Genomic DNA, 19,901 nt, shown 5'->3' on the forward strand with positions numbered 1-19,901 from the left:
GGTTTGGGAATAAAAATCTTGTTATTCAATAAATAGTTTTATTATGTAAGTAGCCACACAAAAAAAGAAGAAAAATTTTTACCCTCTAGGGGGTTTTGTGTCTTCACTCAGAGGTTAAATCAATTCTAGGTTGGCAGCGGTAGAGTTACTGCTTCACAGCAGACGAGACCCGGGTTCGATCCTGACTATGGGTGCTGTCTGTACGGAGTTTGGACGTTCTCCCTGTGACCGCGTGAGCTCTCTCCGGGTTCTCCAGTTTCCTCCAACATTCTAAAGACATGCAGGTCTGTAGGTTAATTGGCTTCTGTAAATCACCCCCTGTGTGTAGGATGCAGTGAAACTGAGATAACGTGGTGTACGGGTGATCGTTGGGTGGCATGGTGTCGATGGCCAAAGGGCCTATTTCTATGTGGTATCTCTGTAAATTGTCAATACGGAGACAATTTAAAAAAGTTTTGATGCCATCCTGGTTTAATATGTAATGGATTTGCGACAGGACACAGACAAAACTGCCTTGTTTCTTCAAATGTGTTGAAGTGGAGGAACCAATGCATGCAGAATAAATAGCTCATAAAATTTAGAACATTTTACCTTAAATCCCAAGGCAGACATGTTTATACAGTTGACATTTTTTATTCAAAAGTACTTTTTAACAATTTATTCATTAACTTACTGATGGTCCAGGGATTCCTTCACCTGGAGGTCCCCTTTCTCCTGCTATCCCTGGTATTCCTGGATCCCCTGGGTCACCCTGCAAGACAGACAAGAATTATTTGTGATGCCTTAGAAACATAGAAAATAGGTGCAGGAGTAGGCCATTCGGCCCTTCGAGCACCGCCATTCATTGTGAACATGGCTGATTATCCCCTATCAATAACCCGTGCCTGCCTTCTCCCCATATCCATTGACTCCACTAGCCCCTGGAGCTCTATCTAACTCTCTTTTCAATCCATCCAGTGACTTGGCCTCCACTGCCCTCTGTGGCAGGGAATTCCATAAATTCACAACTCTCTGGGTGAAAACGTTTTTTCTCACCTTAGTCTTAAATGACCTCCCCTTTATTCTAAGACTGTGGCCTCTGGTTTTAGACTCGCCCAACATTGGGAACATTTTTCCTGCATCTAGCTTGTCCAGTCCTTTTATAATTTTATATGTTTCTATAAGATTCCCCCCCTCATTCTTCTAAACTCCAGTGAACACAAGCCTAGTCTTTTCAATCTTTTCTCATATGACAGTCCCGCCATCCCAGGGATCAATCTCATGAACCTACACTGCACTGCCTCAATAACAAGGATGTCCTTCCTCAAATTAGGAGACCAAAACTGTACACAATACTCCAGATGTGGTCTCACCAGAGCCCTATCCAACTGCAGAAGAGCCTTTTCACTCCTATACTGAAATCCTCTTGTTATGAAGGCCAACATTCCATTAGCTTTCTTCACTGCCTGCTGTACCTGTAAGCCAACTTTCAGTGACCGGTGTACAAGGATGCCCAGGTCTCGCTGCACCTCCCCCTTACCTAACCTAACCCCATTGAGATAATAATCTGCCCCCTTGTTTTTGCCGCCAAAGTGGATAACCTCACATTTATCTATATTATACTGCATCTGCCACGCATCTGCCCACTCACTCAACCTGTCCAGGTCACCCTGCAACCTCCTAACATCCTCTTCACAGCTCACTCTGCCACCCAGCTTTGTGTCATCCGCAAACTTGCTAGTGTTGCTCCTAATTCCCTCTTCCAAATCATTAATATATATGGTAAACAGTTGCGGCCCCAACACCGAGCCTTGCGGCACTCCACTCGCCACTGCCTGCCATTCTGAAAAGGACCCGTTCACTCCCACTTTTTGCCAACCAATTCCCTATCCATGTCAACACCCTACCCCCAATACCATGTGCTCTAATTTTAGTCACCAGTCACCTGTGCGGGACCTTATCAAAGACTTTCTGAAAGTTTAGATACACTATATCCACTGGCATCCCCTCATCCATTTCACTTGTCACATCCTCAAAAAAATCCAGAAGATTAGTCAAACATGATTTCCCTTTCGTAAATCCATGTGACTTGGACTAATCCTTTTACTGCTATCCAAATGCCCCATTATTACCTCTTTAATAATTGACTCCAGCATCTTTCCCACCACCGAAGTCAGACTAACTGGTCTGTAATTCCCCGTTTTCTCTCTCACTCCTTTCTTGAATGAGGAATCTTTCTTGGGAATGAATAACCTGCTACTTTAATTTGTTACTGTAGATTATTCTTATATGTTCTTTCACCTTGCAATCTTATGTCAATCTTGTCAACAAATGATGATGGGTTAAATGATTGTTCAAGGCATCACGATCTTAAATATCTGCAGTCAGCCTTTTGCATCAAAGGTTAATGGCTATTATCAGCATTTAAAACTCTCAAAGATTTCATTTCCTTCTGTTTCTACTTGATTCCAGTGATGACGGGGCAGTCATATGTTGATAGAATGGAGCAGCTGAACTTGTGTACTATGGAATTTAGGATGAGAGGCGATCTTATTGAAAAAAATAAGATTATTAAGGGTTTGGACATGCTAGAGGCAGGAAACATGTTCCTGATGTTGGGGGAGTCCAAAACCAGGGGCACAGTTTGAGAATAAGGGGTAAGCCATTTAGAACGGAGATGAGGAAATAATTTTTCACACAGAGAGTTGTAAGTCTGTGGAATTATTTGCCTCAGAGGGCAGTGGAGGCCGGTTCTCTGGATGTTTTCAAGAGGGAGTTAGATAGAGCTCTTGAAGATAGCGGAGTCAAGGGATATTGGGAGAAGGCAGGAACGGGGAACTGATTGTGGATGATCAGCCATGACCACGGAATGGCGGTGCTGACTCGAAGGGCCGAATGGCCTACTCCTGCAACTATTGTCTATTGATGACTACTTGTGGGGGCATCCATGTCAGAAGGGTCATTAATATAAGTTTAGGGATACATGTTAAATGAAGGATAAATGTTGACTGGATATAACGCCAAATTACATTTGAACAAAGTTACATAGATCTTTGAAGACATATTTAAAAAATGAAATCAGATCTACTTGACATTTCATCTGAAAGATGGCATTGCTGACACTAATATTATGTCACTGGAATGTCAGCCTATATATATGAGCTTGATAACAAATGTAATGTGAAAAGACATGGATCAGGTTATTCTTGTGCAAACGTTTGGCAATAAATAGGTGATGATTTAATGGTAAACAGGAGACGGGTGAATGAGAAATACACATCCAAGAAAAAAAGGAAATATTTTTGACAATAGATCAAAACATTTCAATATGATTCTCATCAGTGAAACTATCCAAGTATGGATGCAACTTGACATTTCATTATGTCAAAGCAAACTAACAATGTATTAGTCATTGCTCCTCTAATATATTGGCAGCCAAATAATTGGTTCAGCCAACCACTTAATTGTAAAAAAAGACACAAAGTGCTGAAATAACTCATCGGTCAGGAGCAGCATCACAGGAGCAGAACTGGAATAGGTGACGTTTCTAGGTTAGGACCCTTCTTCAGACTGATTGTGGTCAGGGAGGGCTAATGTTAGCCAAGCGATAGACAGGTGCTTACAGGTGAGGGGGGGGGGGGGGGGGGGGGGGGGGGGGGGGGGGGGGGGGGGGGGTGGGTTGATAGATAGTTGGACAAAGGCCAAAGATGAAAAGACAATGTGCGAGATAGATAGAAGAGGTATGAATTGTGAAGCCGGGAAGGAATATAGGTGGAAGGAGAAGGGAAGAAATGGGTGAATCAAGGTCAGGCACAGGGAAGATGGGCTGGGGGTGATGGGTTATTTGTCGTTTATTTATCTAAATTTGGAGATTTTAATGTTCATTGTAAGTTAATTATTTGTAAAGGCAATTGCGAAAGAAACTAATCAACATCTACTTTTTCAGGGCAATTGCAAATGTGAGTAAAGGACATTTTTGTATATCGATCAAAGAATGATGTTTGGGTGAGCGATGGTTGGCATGGACTCAATCGGCTGAAGGCTTCCACCATATATCTGTAAACAATGGTCAAGAGCTTCAAGCCCACCACCAATTTGACCTGGTTCAACCACATCAACACCATGGTCAAGAATACATGCCCACTCCAGAACTTCCTCAGATGACTAAGAAAATTCAGGATGTCTATTTTTTACAAAGGCACCTTAGAAAGCATTATTATCCAGATGCATCACAGCCTGGTATGGCAACCGCTCTGCTCAAGGCTGCAAGATATTGCAGAGAGTTACAGATGCTAAATACAAACCAAAAGATATGGACAACAATTGCTGTCCTTGCTCACTATGCTCATATCTCATGAATAGCATTTCTAATCTTAATTGTTAAGTATACACTATCAAAAGTAAATCTCATTTAATTTGTAAACTCCTAGAAGCTTCTACTCCACAACACTCCCCAGGACCATTCACCGTGCAGGCCCTGATGAAACTTTCGAAATTTCAAAACTTCACACTTAATCCGCATTAAACTCTATTCACCATTCCTCAAGCCCACTTTCCCACCTGATCTAATGTGCTGTAATTTTTGATAACCATTTTCACTCTCTGATACCACCACCCACTTTAATGTCACCTGCAAATGTACTGATCATCCTGTATATTCTCATCCTGTGGTGACAGAAAGGGATATGAAAATTGTCAACCTTCTAGAAATTGGCCTGCACAATGGGGAGAACAGTGCTGTGAACTACATCTACCTCTTTGATGACCCTCAACTATCCTTGATCGGACTTTGCTGACTTAACCTTGCATGAAAATTATTCCCTTATGTACAGTGTAAATGCATTGATTGCAATCTGGTATTTTGTCTTTCTGCTGACTGTTTAGTACGCAACAAACCTTTTCACACCACGGTGCACATGCAATAAACTGAACTGATCTGATGAAAAGGGGAATTGGTCAAAACATCATGAAATGGGGTTGGAGAATCACAACTGACTACATCACATTATGACTCAGGTCCGGGTCCCCATGCAAAGTGTCAGCCTGACACAACTGTTGTTGAATTGGAATAATGGGTCACTCCAGCAAATCATTGAAATGAGGCCCTATGCTAGGAGGGAAGGTCAGCTCATCAGGCAGACACCTCCGGTAAGCATATGTGAGCTGTTTAAAATGCCCTGAATGGGATCACAATAGAAAATTCTTAAGGGGTTGGACAGGCTAGATGCAGGAAGATTGTTCCCGATGTTGGGGAAGTCCAGAACAAGGGGTCACAGTTTGAGGATAACGGGGAAATCTTTTAGGACCGAGATGAGGAAAACCTTTTTCACACAGAGAGTGGCGAATCTCTGGAATTCTCTCCCGCAGAAGGTAGTTGAGGCCAGTTCATTGGTTATATTTAAGAGGGAGTTCGACGTGGCCCTTGTGGCTAAAGGCAGGTACAAGAAACTGAGTTGGATGATCAGCCATGATCATATTGAATGGCGGTGCAGGCTCGAAGGGCCGAATGGCCTACTCCTGCACCTATTTTCTATATTTCTATGTTTCTAATAAACTGGAACATTTTCAATAGAATTTATTTTATTCTTTTTAAAATCTTCTTTGATTCTAGTCTTTCATATTACATGAATTCAATATATATATATGGATATATATATATATATATGTCCACCTTGCATTCCGTTTTTTGCCTCCGGCTTCAGATAATACTATGTTCCACTCCATCCACCTTTAACTCTCATTCCCAAGCTGCAGGTATACGCATACATTCCTGGCTTCTCATTTTGTTTGAGCATTTTCTCTCTGCTTCATTTCAGGCTCTCATTTTCAAGCCTCCTTTGGGTTCTTCCAATCACCTCCTCTGACTCCCTAACAGGTTCAGGACACTCACATCCCACGTTCTGGTTAATACTATGTTATGAAAGAAATACAAAATATGCAATTGGTTTTATAGAGCTGTTTGGCTCCAGCCCACCTGATGACCGGCAACACTGCAGCACTTAATAAGGTATAAACAGAGTCAAAATGCACCACATAGGTTATGTATACACTTCAATGCCATAAAAGGTTATGAAATGTAGGCAGGCACATAGTACCAACGATATTGTTATTGGTACCATATAAGGGCATGATGTTAAGAACTTGGTTACATCACAATCGGCGTCATGGCGACATTGCCACGCATGCTCTGTATAAAATGGCAACATTTCTGGAGTGATAGCAGTGTTCAGAGTGAAGCCAAAGTACCACTATGGCAAGAAGCCAGTCTAGGAGAGGTTCTGGAAGAGGAAGAAGACGTGGTGGTAGAAGGAGGAGAAGGAGAAGGCGTCGTGGGCGTAGAGGAAGGCGAGGACGTTAAAACTCCCTTCAAACGTTGCAAATGGAAAATAAGCCACATTTGGACCAACGAATATTAAGAGCCAACTACTGCATGAAACATCCTGCTATGTACTACAAATAGCAGACTGACTTTGCCTTGCATGTGAAGACTTCATTATCTTCTGTTGTTTTGACAATGAATAAAAGCATCAGCAATGATGCTGGAAAAAATAACTGTTTGCCTTGATATTCTTAGAGACAAAAGTTAATGAATTGGTTCTGATTCAAATATTTTCTTACCTTTAATCCTTGAAGTCCTGGCAAACCAGATGTACCAGGCTGCCCCTGTAAATACCAATCATCAAGGTTATGATGTGGAATAAAATCACTCTAACTCTTTGACACAACTTCCCAAAGCATGGTTTACCAGAACAAGCACATTTCTAATTCACTGAATTTACACTCTCAAATGTTGTTCAACTTATTACCTTTTTTCCAGTTATACTTTCACCTGGTGTTCCAGGGATTCCAGCTGGTCCAAGATCACCAGGAGTTCCAGGCATCCCTGGCTCTCCATCATTACCAGGTACTCCCTGTATTTAGACAGCAAGAGAAGAATATTAAATATTTAATCTCTGATTACCGTAATAGTTGAGGGTCAGTTTCCTCTTCATATACGATATAGCTAAACTCAGAGGAACTACCACCGTTGCAAGTAGCATTTAAAGGTTTGATCCATCTCTCAAGTTTTCTTGGCTGGTTGTTCATAATCTCCTGTGCTTGGCACAAGACAAAATAGGCATGGACAATATGGGAACGTACATTCTGTGATACCGATACCAAGTGTGAAAATAATATCAGGCCACACAGTGCACTAGGGACACTGGCTTAAACATAGTAACAATTCTGCACTTTGTTTGCAGATTATGCCAGTGCACATTGAAGACGGGTTGCTAACGTATACCATTAGACTCTTAACTTTTGTCAACATGTCAGGTGGGGTTACCGACAGTCCCATATTGTACAGGACTTCCTTGATTGGAAAGGAAATCTGTCTACTCCCTATAGCACTGACAAGGAATGCCAATGTAAAACCAACAACTCCTTAAAAGGAGTGACCAGTGATGTCAGCACATACATCTGAGGGTGGTGGATATGTGGAATTCATTGCCGCAGAAGGCTGTGGAGGCCAAGTCAATGGATATTTTTAAGGAGGAGATTGACAGATTCTTGACTAGTATGGGTATCAGGGGCTATGGGAAGGAGAAAGGGGTTGAGAGGGAATGACAGATCGGCCATAATTGAATAGTGGAGTAGATTTAATGGGCCAAATAGCTTAATTCTGCTTCTATAACTTATGAACATGATTCATAATGTGCATGAAGCTCAATGTCATTTGGCAACCAGGAGATGTGATTGAATGAATGATTGAATGAATTAATTAATTAATAATGAATGAATGAATGAATGAATGAATGGATGAATGAATGAATGATTGAAGGCTCAAAATTAGAGCTAGGTTCTTATTGGTGCCTGCATTGGTGACTAACACCTACTTAAAAAGCCAGGCCTGAGTCCTCAGAGCCCATCTTGATGTATGTAATGGTTGGCAGCCCAAGATAGTCAGTCATATAGAGTCATACAGGACAGAAAGAGGCCATTTGGGGCAACTCGTCCATGCCGATCAAAATAACTCATCTAAGCTAGTCACGTTTGCTGGCGGTTGCTCATTGCAGTCCAAGTCCTTCCTATCCATGTATCTGTCCAAGTGCCCTTTAAATACTGTTATAGTTGTTGAGTCAGGTACGTCCACTGGCAGCTCATTATATTCATACATATCCTCTGAGTGATAATGTTGCCCCTCAGGTTCATATTAAATCTTGTCCCTCTCAGTTTAACCTTGTCCTCTTTTTTTTTATTCCTCTACCCTGTGCATTCACCCTATTGTGATTTTATACACTTCTATTAATATCTTAATCACATCCCATGCAATGTCTGTGGTTAAAGGAGATAGTTTGGGTAATTGAGCCTGTGATATTACTAGAATCTTACAAGATCATCCATCATAGCAGTTTCAATACTTGTTTCTTCCTTTGGTACTAATTGCCTTTCAAAAAGCCTTGTTGATCTTACACTAGTGAATATGAGTTCACCAAAGTGGAGGCAATGACCCCATCGTAGGATAGGAATGTCAAAGACTAGAGGGCATGGTTTTAATCCTGGACCCAGTCCTGAACATCTGACTTTCTCTGAGCGCTCCAAATTGTCACGGTCTGCAAGGGAAAGACCTTTCCTTGTACAAAATGCTTTCAGGCCTAACACACCGCAGAGTTATGAGAATGTACCGCACAGTATAGGGCCCTTTCAGCCAACCTCATCCATGCCACCGGTAATGTGTCTTTACGATAATCTAATTTGTCCACATTAGTCCCACATTCTTCTATGATTTTCCTATTTAAATGCTTGTCCAAATATCTATGTTATAATTATATTTACCTCTGCCTCTGGCTACTCCTTTCACATATTTACACCACCCTTTGTGTGAAAACTTACCACTCAGATCTCCTTTAACTTTCTCACCACTCACTCTAATCGGTAAATGATAATGCAACGTTAGGCTGTTGACTCAGAAGTGTATTCTCATACTGCCCATCAACATTCCAAATGACGCTTACATCTCTACCAAATCTGACTTTTGTCCATGATTCCCAAGACAAATTGTCCCGTCATTCACTGCAGCCCATTATTAATAGGATTCTTACCTTCTCACCTCTGAGACCATCCTTGCCTGGAGGACCGGCCACTCCAGGGATCCCCTATGTAACAAAGACATAATTAGTATTTTTTATTTTATTTATTTGAAAAAAAAAGCATATCCATCATCTGTGAAATATCTCAACTCCTGAATACCGCTCTATACACTGTGCACCCATTGTTCTGGGAAGGTTTTTTGGAAGGGGGTGTGAATTTTCCCCACAGTTGCAGCCTGGGAAATTCTATGCTTTGTACCTCCTACTGCAACACCACACCTCCGAGAGCTAACTAACCTCCGAATGATTCAATGCATACATGGATAATACAGTGTTGCACTGTATAAAGAGAAAGGACAAGGGAGAAAGAGAGAGAATTATAACAATGCAGTCAATTGCCTGAGTACCCTTCTACCATTCAGTTGCTGTAGACAGGGTCCCAACTTGGTGGCGTCAGGAACCCCGAGACCACATGGACAAGGCTGGAAGTTAACTGAGAGTTTGGGGAATTGCGCCTTAGCTTTAGTGAATGCATTCAACATTCAGGTGATTCTGGATATGGGGAGTGTGATATTGAGGAGATTTTAAGTAGAGTTTCCGAGATGTGGCATTGCAACATTTCTGAATCAGCCTCTAAAATGGTAGTTCATTAAATCAGGTATTTGCCTTCCTCTGGGATTCTCAGATGTAAGGAGGTGAATGTACCCGAAATGAGGTGAGTTCATATTTTCTCCTCTTTACCTTGTCCGAGAAAACCTATTCAATTATGGTGGACAAAACCTTTATAACTTTTGCAGAACCTTTGCAAAAGTATATTAACAAACTTTGCTTAACTGGTTTTCCACTTAATTATATGTCATTTGATTGGGCATCATGTTCAAGCCTAATGTGATCATTGTGACAAATGATGAGCCTCCAGCCATGTAACTCAATCTGCACATTTCTATGTAGGTTCATTAAAGGAAGTATTGATTGCACCATAGAAAACTGCCACTCTCAGACTAAGGTAACAGTACAGTGCAATTATCTTAAATACATTGCATCTCATCTTAATAATAATAATATATTTTATTGTCATTGCACGTCAGTGGAACGAGATTTAGTATGCAGCTCCAACCGATGAAAAAGAAAAGTAAAATAAATAAATAAGCTGTGTGTCGTGACCATCCGAGGGAGACAATCCGGGAGGGGGAGCACTCAGCAGGGCCGGTTCAGAGCCGCTATAGCTCTTGGAATAAAGCTGTTTCTGAGTCTGGAGGTGCGGGCGTAGAAGGCCTTGTAACGTCTGCCGGAGGGAAGTAGTTCAAACAGTCCGTTACAGGGGTGTGATGAGTCTTTATGGATGCTGACGGCCTTCCTGAGGCACCGTGTGTGGTAGATGCCCTCCAAGGCTGGTAGCTGTGTCCCAATGATCCTCTGCGCTCTGTGGACGACGCGCTGAAGAGCTCTCCTCTCCGCCTCCGTGCAGCTGAGATACCACATAGAGATGCCATACGTTAATATGCTCTCTGTGGTGCAGTGGTAGAACGTTGTCAGCAGCTGTTGGGGCAGACCAGTCTTTTTTAATGTCCTCAGGAAGAACAGTCGTTGCTGTGCCTTCTTGACCAGCGCAGTGGTGTTGGTGGACCATGTGAGGTCCTCTGAAATGTGAGTGCCCAGAAACTTAAAGCTGGACACTCTCTCCACACTTTCCCCGTAAATGGAGATTGGGGCATATTCTCCATTATGGGACCTCCTGAAGTCAATAATCAGCTCCTTGGTCTTGAAGGTGTTTGGTGACAAGTTGTTGCGTGTGCACCAGTCCGCCAGGTTCTGCACCTCCGCCCTGTATTTTGTTTCATCACCGTTGGTAATCAGCCCAATCACTGTAGTGTCGTCTGCAAACTTCATGATGGTGTTAGTGTCGAATGCAGGAACACAGTCGTGAGTGAAGAGTGAGTAGAGAATAGGGCTTAATACACAGCCCTGTGGTGAGCTGGTGCTCAGGGTGATAGTGGAGGACAGGTGCGGGCCCAGTCTCACTGCCTGCGAAAGTTCAGGATCCAATCGCATATCGGCGAGCTGAGGCCTAGCTGGTGGAGTTTGGTGGTGAGCTTGGTGGGGATGACCGTATTGAATGCAGAGCTATAGTCAATGAAGAGCATCCTCACGTATGTGCCCTGTCTGTCCAGGTGAGTCAGGACAGTGTAAAGAGCCAGAGAGATGGCATCCTCTGTTGATCTATTTGCCCTGTATGCAAATTGATGAGAGTCCAGTGAGGCAGGGATGCTGGATTTGATATTAGAGGACTAGCCTTTCGAAGCACTTCATTGGGATTGGAGTTCAGGTTGGTGACTTTGGACTTTTTCGGCACCGGCACTATGGTGGCTGTTTTCAGGCACTTGGGGACCGTTGCCAGAGATAGAGATAGATTGAAGATTCTCATGAATACCTCCGCCAGCTGTACAGCACAGTCCTTTAGTACCCTTCCCTAGACTCCATCCGGGCCTGCAGCCTTGCGTGGATTGATCCTATGCAGAGCGCATTGTACCTCCTGAGTGCTCAGTGTTAAGGCCTGTCCCTCCACCATGGCCGGGGTTATTCCACTCCTGGTGGTGTTGCCAGTTTCGAACCGGGCAAAGAAGGTGTTCAGTTCGTTGGCCAGTGTGATATCACCGTGGGGGCTGGCGGGGCTGCTCTTGTAGTCAGTGATGTCCCTGACACCCTGCCACATGCTTCTAGTGTCCGCGGCATTGAAGTGATTTTCTACCCTTTGCCTGTGGATGTTTTTGTTCCAAGAACACATTTCAAAATTAAAACTGCAGGTCTGCTATTTGATATTTAATCAAATGTATATGATTTTCCTTCTTTATCTATATACTTTTATCCGGTCAGCATGGGTCTATCTCATAATTTTATGAAATGTTTAGTGTCCACATTAATCTAGGGAAGCAAATGTAGTCAATGTTTTTGACCAAGGCTGACACATCCAGTCAGCTCAGTTTCCAGTTGAAGCAACATAAACAGGAATCTTGAAAACATTGAATCTAGGTCCTCAGCAATTATATATGCTGAACTTTAATATAATATTCCAAGTTCTGTCTTTTGTTACACATCTTTCTGTCTCTCTTCCTCTTTGGTGCATCATATGATCTATTCTTCTTCAATATTATGATGTTTGTTAAGTACATTTAGATAAACAGCTTCCTTAGTCTCACCGATCTTCCCACTCGCCACCAGTTTCTGTCGACCCACTCCACTACTAAACAACCCACAATCATACGCAATCTGCTATAAAATAATCCCTCTTTGGTAATGCTACTTTTGTCACTTACCACGTTTCCTGGCACCCCATGTATGCCTGGTGGTCCTGATCTTCCAATAATACCCTGTAATGAGATAAGTGAAAGCAAACACATTTCCAGAACTGTATCAATTAGTTTAGATAATATAATGAATTAATCACACTCGAAGGCATGAAATAACCGGTGGCAGAATTCTGATAAAGCCGTCCATTGAACCAATTCTACCAGTGAGAAACTGTTGGTTTGTGAACCTTGTTAATTATAGTTGTCAGCTCAAGCTAATTTTAATTTGGTCTATGATGTGGTGTTGTTTGGAATTAGAATGAACAGAAGGCACAGCTATTCCAACATTCAATTAGGTTGGGGACTGGCATCATTTGATGGGATTTGGTTTAAGTAGTACTGAGGGTGGCAATATGTCTTATGCTTAGTGAGATTACATACTGGTAGCCAGTAAGAACTGGTACCAACAACTAGGGAGCAGTCCTGAGCTATTATCTACCTCATTGGAGACCCTTGAACTATATTTAATGGCACTTTGCTGGACTATTGGACTAAACATTATTCCCTTTATCACTTATTAGTACACCGTGGGTGCCTCAGTTGTAATCACGTATATTCTTGATACACATGACAATAAACTAAACTAATATCCTAAAGTTAGTTAGTACTGATGGTACTCTATAACAATTGACAAGGACAATAGATGAAGGAGTACAGCATTCGGCCTTTTGAGCCAGCAACGCCATTTAATGTGATCATGGCTAATCATCTGCAAACAGTACCCCGTTACTGCCTTCTCCCCATATCCCCTGACTCCACTATCTTTAAGAGTCCTATCTAGCTCTCTCTTGAAAGTATCCAGAGAACCGGCCTCCGCCGCCCTCTGAGGCAGAGAATCCCACAGATACACAACTCCATGTGTGAAAAAGTGTTTCCTCATCTCCGTTGTAAATGGCTTACCCCTTATTCTTAAACTATGGCCCCTAGTTCCAGACTCCCCCAACATCGGGAACATGTTTCCTGCTTCTAGCATGTCCAAACCCTTAATAATCTTATATGTTTCAATAAGATGCCCTCTCATCCATCTAAATTCCAGAGTATACAAGCTCAGCCGCTCCATTCTCTCAGAATATGACAGCAAGAATGTCCTTCCTCAAATTTGGAGACCAAAACTGCACACAATACTCCAGGTGTGGTCTCACTAGGGCCCTGTACAACTGCAGAAGGATCTCTTTGCTCCTATACTCAACTCATCTTGTTATGAAGGCCAACATGCCATTTTCTTTCTTCACTGCCTGCTGTACCTGCAAGCAACCTACTTTCATTGACTGATGATCAAGGACCCCCCAGATCTCATTGTACTTCCCCTTTTCCCAACTTGACACCATTTAGAAAATAATCTTCCTTCCTGTTTTTTTTGCTACCAAAGTGGATAACCTCACATTTATCCACATTAAACTGCATATGCCATACATTTGCCCACTCACCCAACCTGTCCAAGTAACCCTGCATTCTCTTAGCATCCTCCTCACAGTTCACACTGACACCCAGCTTTGTGTCATCTGCAAATTGTCTAATGTTACTTGTGGAAAGCAGCCCGTCCGCATTCACTGAAGTGTGTAAGAATGATGCACATGCAATTTGAAAAGTTTACAGGATTTTATATCCAATTGGTTCTAGTATACCAATGGAAATGGAAAAGAAGATTCTCACTTGGAATGGGAAGGCAAATAAGGTGGGCTCCAAATATAGTTTGTGACTCAACTAAATTAATTGTTGGTGAAAGGTATGCCTGAGGATAGTGCATCAAAATGGAGGCCCCAAATCATTTAATTATTTTACCTGCAAATATCTACTTTATCTCTTTTCTCATAAAATTATCAGAATTTGAGCATTTTCCTTCATTCACCTCATGTGCTTTTCTCTAAATTAGAAGCATGATAGGAATGCAAGTTCATGTTAATTACTATTGCAAAAAAAGACAAGAGTTGTCATGGACTATAATATGAAACAAACTGTCATCTACTACATTTTCTCAGGTCCTGCCAAACGTATGTTGAAATTATTGTGCATTACATTTTCCAGGCTGCAGGTTAACGGAAACAAGTAATTATGGTAATTGTTTTAAATGACTATTTGGGCACAATTATCCAGCTAATGACAGTGGCCAATTGCATGCACCACCTGTCAGTGGAAAAAGGTGTGGAAGATGATTACTGAAGTGTGCAGAGACCAGCTATGTGGAGAGACTGAAAGATTTATGGTTGTTTGCCTTCTGTAAACAAAATTATGGTGAGATTTAGCAGAGGTATAAGCACAACAATTAACGACAAAGTATTCCACTAGCATGACGTTCCGAAACCAGCATTGACAGATTTAATATAAAAACAAATAAAAACAAAGGATGATGAGGAAAGGTATTTAATGTAGCAACTTCTTATGATCTGGACATTGCTTAAACGTAGTGAGAGAACGGGATATAAGAAAAACAAAAAATCTTGGTTACATCAATTTTTCTCAGATAGGAGTGTTTTTATTTATAGCTTTGTTAGCTTTGACATACACAAAACAATTGGTATGTATCAAGAGAGAGCTAGACAGGGCTCTTAAAGATAGCAGAGTCAGGGGATATGGGGAGAAGGCAGGAACGGGGTACTGATTGGGGATGATCACCCACGATCACATTGAATGGCGGTGCTGGCTCTAAGTAGCAATGTTACAAAATTTTGAGATTTTAAAAATCAAGTCAAAAACCAGACTGATTCCTGGGATGTCAGGACTGCCTTATGAAGAAAGACTGGATAGACTTGGTTTATACTCTAGAATTTAGGAGATTGAGAGGGGATCTTATAGAAACTTACAAAATTCTTAAGGGGTTGGACAGGCTAGATGCAGGAAGATTGTTCCCGATGTTGGGGAAGTCCAGGACAAGGGGTCACAGCTTAAGGATAAGGGGGAAATCCTTTAAAACCGAGATGAGGAGAACTTTTTTTCACACAGAGAGTGGTGAATCTCTGGAACTCTCTGCCACAGAGGGTAGTTGAGGCCAGTTAATTGGCTATATTTAAGAGGGAGTTAGATGTGGCCCTTGTGGCCAAGGGGATCAGAGGGTACGGAGAGAAGGCAGGTACGGGATACTGAGTTGGATGATCAGCCATGATCATATTGAATGCCGGTGCAGGCTCGAAGGGCCGAATGGCCTACTCCTGCACCTAATTTCTATGTTTCTATGTTTCTAAGTCTGCAATTTATCCCATCAGATAAAGCACAAAAATAAGTTTAATTTGATACCTAATTCATTTTCATATCTTCAGTATTAAAACAAGTTATGGCCATTTTCATACTCAGAAATTAGCATCTTGTTCCCTATTGATTTTCCATTGACAACACAAAAGCTGTGATTGAGGACAGTGAAATGGCCATAACTTTCTTAAAAATTAAGAGAACTGAAACAAATGTTCAGTTATTATAGATTGAAGCATTCTGAAACAAATATGAAACAATCTTACTTGGATGACCTGAAATTAAAGCATATAATTAGTTAGTTACCCAATTGTAGCTAATTCCAAACTTCAATTACTAGATCTAAACATCTATCCATTTCTTAAGAAAAGATTAACATTTTTAAATAGCCTAAGTATACAAATAACATTCACAAAGAATTCACAATAAAACATGATTTTAAAATAAATTAATTTATAGGCCAAATGGAAGGAATTTAGTGTTCAATTGCTGTAAATTAATGGCCATTTAAATCAGCTTTCGAGTGAGATCCTGTGGAACTGTGGAACGCGCTGGTTTGGAACGTTCCCATTGCGGTAGATTTGTACCCCATATGCTCAGAAAAATACTGCGGGATTTAATGGTGCCCCAAATTAGCTACTCGCAACATAAAACGTTGTATAAAGGGATCTTAAGAAGCCCTTTTTAATGTAAAAATAAACAACCTACCTTCCGTTGTCCCCGGTATGAAAGCCGCCCCATTGGCGGCAGTCGCGGGTTTAGAGGATCATTTTTAACCTACTATAACAATTAAATTAACCAATTAAGTTTAAAAATAGCTGCAGCGATTGAACCTCGCAGCGATTTTTCGTCAGCATCTAAGTAGGCTGAACAACCTCGATTTGAATAGCCTAGGGAAAATCGCGTTTTAAACCCGCCCCCCTCTCAACGGCGCCAAAATCACGCACATGGGCTGGGACAGATCTGCAGCCCCGCTGAAGGTAGGTTTTGCAACATACCTACTCTAAGGGCCGAATGGCCTATCCTGCACCTATTGTCTATTGTCTATTGTTTAGCAGCCAAATTAATTAGATTTAAATAAATAACTTACCATTTCTCCTTTAGCTCCAATGATCCCAGGTGGTCCAGGATTACCATGTTGACCCTGATAGTTAAAGATAGCCAATGTCAGTTAAAGATGCTGTGAAAACTGAATTCATTTCTTAATGACATATGCTCAAGTACAGTAACAAACAATGTAATCTGCTGGAGGAACTCAGTGGGTCAAGCAACATCTGGTGCAGGGTTTGACTTTCAAAGTTGATGATGCTTTCTCCCCCATAGACACTGCTTGATCTGCAGAGTTCCTCCAGTAGATTGTTTGTTGGTACAGATTTCAGTATCTGCAGTCTCCTGCGTCTTTGTACAACATAAAACATCCTGGCCCAGAATTTTCATTTTGCACAGTTTCTCTAAAGTTGGCTTCACCGGAGCTGAGCAAAGCTCAATCTTAAATGCAGATTATTTGCAGTACAACAAGAATTTCCGTGATTTTTCCCTGAAGTTTCAAAAGTGCGGGGAGGAGGGGTGGGGGGAGGGGTGTGTGGGGGAGGGATGTGTTGGGGGTGTGTGGGGGAGGGGGGTGTGTGGGAGAGGGGGGAGTGTGGGGGGGGGGGGGGGGGGGAGGGGGTGTATGAGGGAGGGGTGCAGTGGGAGAGGGGGGGGGGGGGTTTGGGGGAGGTGGGGTGTGTGGGTGAGGGGAGCTGTGGGTGAGGGGGAACCTTGAAAATCTACATAACGTTTGTACTATTTCACTGATCAGAACAACATTTGACTTGCAGCAGATGAGAATGGTGAGTAAGGTGGCGAAAAATTGTAGCACTATGGGGGATCATAGATGCCAGATTGTACTGATTCAGAGTAAATTATGTTCTTTAATATTGAAGAAAAAACAATATGCTGAAGAACTCCCCCAGTCAGGCAGCATCTGTGGAAGAAAATGTGCAGACAATGTTTCAAGTTGGGGTACTTCTTTGAGGAAGTAGCATGAACAAAGAGGTGAGGGGAACAGGTGGGACAAAGCTGGAAAGTCACGTGGAGCCAAGTTAAGGGGCTGTCCCACTGCGGCGACCTAATTTGCGAGTTCAGACGAGTTTGCCCTCGACTCATACTCGCAGCATGGTTGACATGAGGTCCTAGGAGGTCTTTCTAACTCTCCTGCATGCTCGAGAGTAGTCCCCGTGTATCCGAAACCTCAGCTAGATTGCGGCATATTTTTCAACATGGTGAAAAATGCCCACGAATAAAAAAAGGTTACCTCCAAAAAAAAAATCAATATTTTTTTACTTGTGGGTTTAGTCGACGTAGGTCCTAGTAGGTCATAATGCTGTTCGTAGGTAGTCAAAGTCAATCGAAGTTAATCGAAGGTAGTCGAAGGTAAAGCTCGTTGTTAAAAAAAAGGTAAGTAAACCAACCGGTAATGTTAAATGCCCGCTAAACTTTATTAAACATTGTCTGGGTTCTTAAAAGTGTCTCCACTCCTTCTCCCATCTTCTCCCCCCCTTCTCTCCTCTTCTCTCCCCTCCCCCCACCTCTCCACGCTCTCTAAAGGACTTACCAAACTGTGCCAGCCGTCTTTTACCTTCCTGTTCCTGGTGTGAATTTCAGACAGCGCTCCCCCGCTTTCCCTGGCCCCCGCCTTTGCGATGTGTTTGTGTGTGTGTGCGCAGACAGTCAATCCAGCTCGCAGTTTCATCGCTGACGGTCGATCCAGCTGGAGGTTTTTCAGGCGAATGCCCTCGAGCTTGAAGGTCGAAGACAGTCGCTGAAAAGTCGCGTCAGTGGGACAGGCCCTTAAGGAAGAGTAGATTGATACCTGAGTCAGGTAGGAGATGGAAGAGTAGAGATAGTAACCCAGGATGGAGCTCAGGTGAGGGTTCACAGCAGACACAAGATGCTGTGTTACACTTTTGAAGGACGAGTTGTGTGCGATGAACAGGACATTTTCCCAACTTTTTTTAGCATGTACACCTTTCATTTTGAGTTGCATCAAAGAGAATCTGCAGTACATATTCTGAAGAAATGTAATTTTACCTTTGAACCTGTAACTCCTTGGTGTCCTCTTTCACCTTGTATTCCATGGGAACCCTAAAACAGCAACATTTCACATTATCATGACTGTAAAACCAGACCTATTTCACAAGGCAGTGTATACAGTAAATACCGTTGATGCTTAAAATATTCCAAGATCTAAAATATATAGAGTGATGCACTGTGCACTTTGGCAGTTGTTGCTTTCTTTAAATTCACCAATTAAGTGAAATAAAAAGCAACACTTGTAAAATGATTTTTGGTGGTAATAGATGAATTTTTGACAGCACTATTGGACACACAGGGCACGGTGCGGGGGATACCGTCCTTCAGCCGCTTCCTGGTGAGGACGCGACTATTATTCGAGTCGCGTCCTCCCCCCCCCCCCCCCCCCCCCCCCCCCCCCACAGCGGCCTACCTACCTGGATTGGCGCGGCCTTTCCTGCCGGGATCGACCGGAGCTCCAGCAGCGGCGGGACAGCGCTGGAACATCGCGGGGCTGGCGATGCCTTACCGGGGGTTGCCGTCTGGAGCCCGGAGTGCTGGACCTGCTGCACCAACATCATGGAGCTGCGGTTTGCAGAGCTCCCAACGCGGGCGGCGCTGACAAACATCATGGGGTCCTGCGACTCTGCCCAGCTCAACCTGTGGACTCAGGAGCTGCGGACTCCGGCAGTGGGAGGCGGCTGATCAGAAGGTCCGGGCCGCTGAGGAGGAGGATGCTCACCGTCGGGGCTCGGCGTCAGCGTTCCACCAGCCCGGCGTGAGGGCCTGAACATCGGGCCACCCGGGGCGGCGACTGCAGGTGCTCGGAAGGCCCCGACCACGGATGGACACGGAGGGGAGGCTGGCTGGACTATGGTGCCGTCCTCACCTGGGTGCCATTTATGTTATGTTGTGTTGTGGACTTTCTGTGTTTGTGCTTTTGTTACATTTTTAATTCAATTTCAATTTTATTTTTAATATGTTTTATTATTTATTTTTATTATTTATTTTTATTATTTTTCTTGTGATTTTTTTTAACGATACTGCTGTACGGGAAATTCATTTCGTTGTCTCAAAGTGAGGCAACGACAATAAAATTTGAATACAAGAATACAAGAATCAGAAAAATGTTGCCTCAAGAACAAAACAGTACAATGCAGCACAGGAACAGGCCCACTGTGTCTATGCCGACTAAAATGTCAATCCAAAATAATCCCATCTGCTTGCAGATAATCTGCATCCCTCTATTCTTTGCCCCTGTATGTATCTG

General features: G+C 42.7%; 1 protein-coding gene across 2 annotated transcripts in view; it reads right to left on the reverse strand.

Moving 5' to 3' along the window:
* The window catches only part of col22a1 (collagen, type XXII, alpha 1), a 260,574-nt gene that overhangs the window by 61,690 nt on the left and 178,983 nt on the right, over nucleotides 1-19,901 (reverse strand). For both annotated transcript variants that reach the window (XM_055633867.1, XM_055633868.1), the window contains exons 33-39: nucleotides 18,650-18,703; nucleotides 16,668-16,721; nucleotides 12,362-12,415; nucleotides 9,060-9,113; nucleotides 6,786-6,890; nucleotides 6,598-6,642; nucleotides 674-751 (exon numbers count right to left, since the gene is read on the reverse strand). In XM_055633867.1, coding sequence (XP_055489842.1) covers nucleotides 674-751; nucleotides 6,598-6,642; nucleotides 6,786-6,890; nucleotides 9,060-9,113; nucleotides 12,362-12,415; nucleotides 16,668-16,721; nucleotides 18,650-18,703 — 444 coding nt within the window. The remainder of the gene's footprint in view (nucleotides 1-673; nucleotides 752-6,597; nucleotides 6,643-6,785; nucleotides 6,891-9,059; nucleotides 9,114-12,361; nucleotides 12,416-16,667; nucleotides 16,722-18,649; nucleotides 18,704-19,901) is intronic.

This window comes from Leucoraja erinacea, chromosome 4 (genome assembly GCF_028641065.1).
Source record: "Leucoraja erinacea ecotype New England chromosome 4, Leri_hhj_1, whole genome shotgun sequence".
Taxonomy (NCBI): domain Eukaryota; kingdom Metazoa; phylum Chordata; class Chondrichthyes; order Rajiformes; family Rajidae; genus Leucoraja; species Leucoraja erinaceus.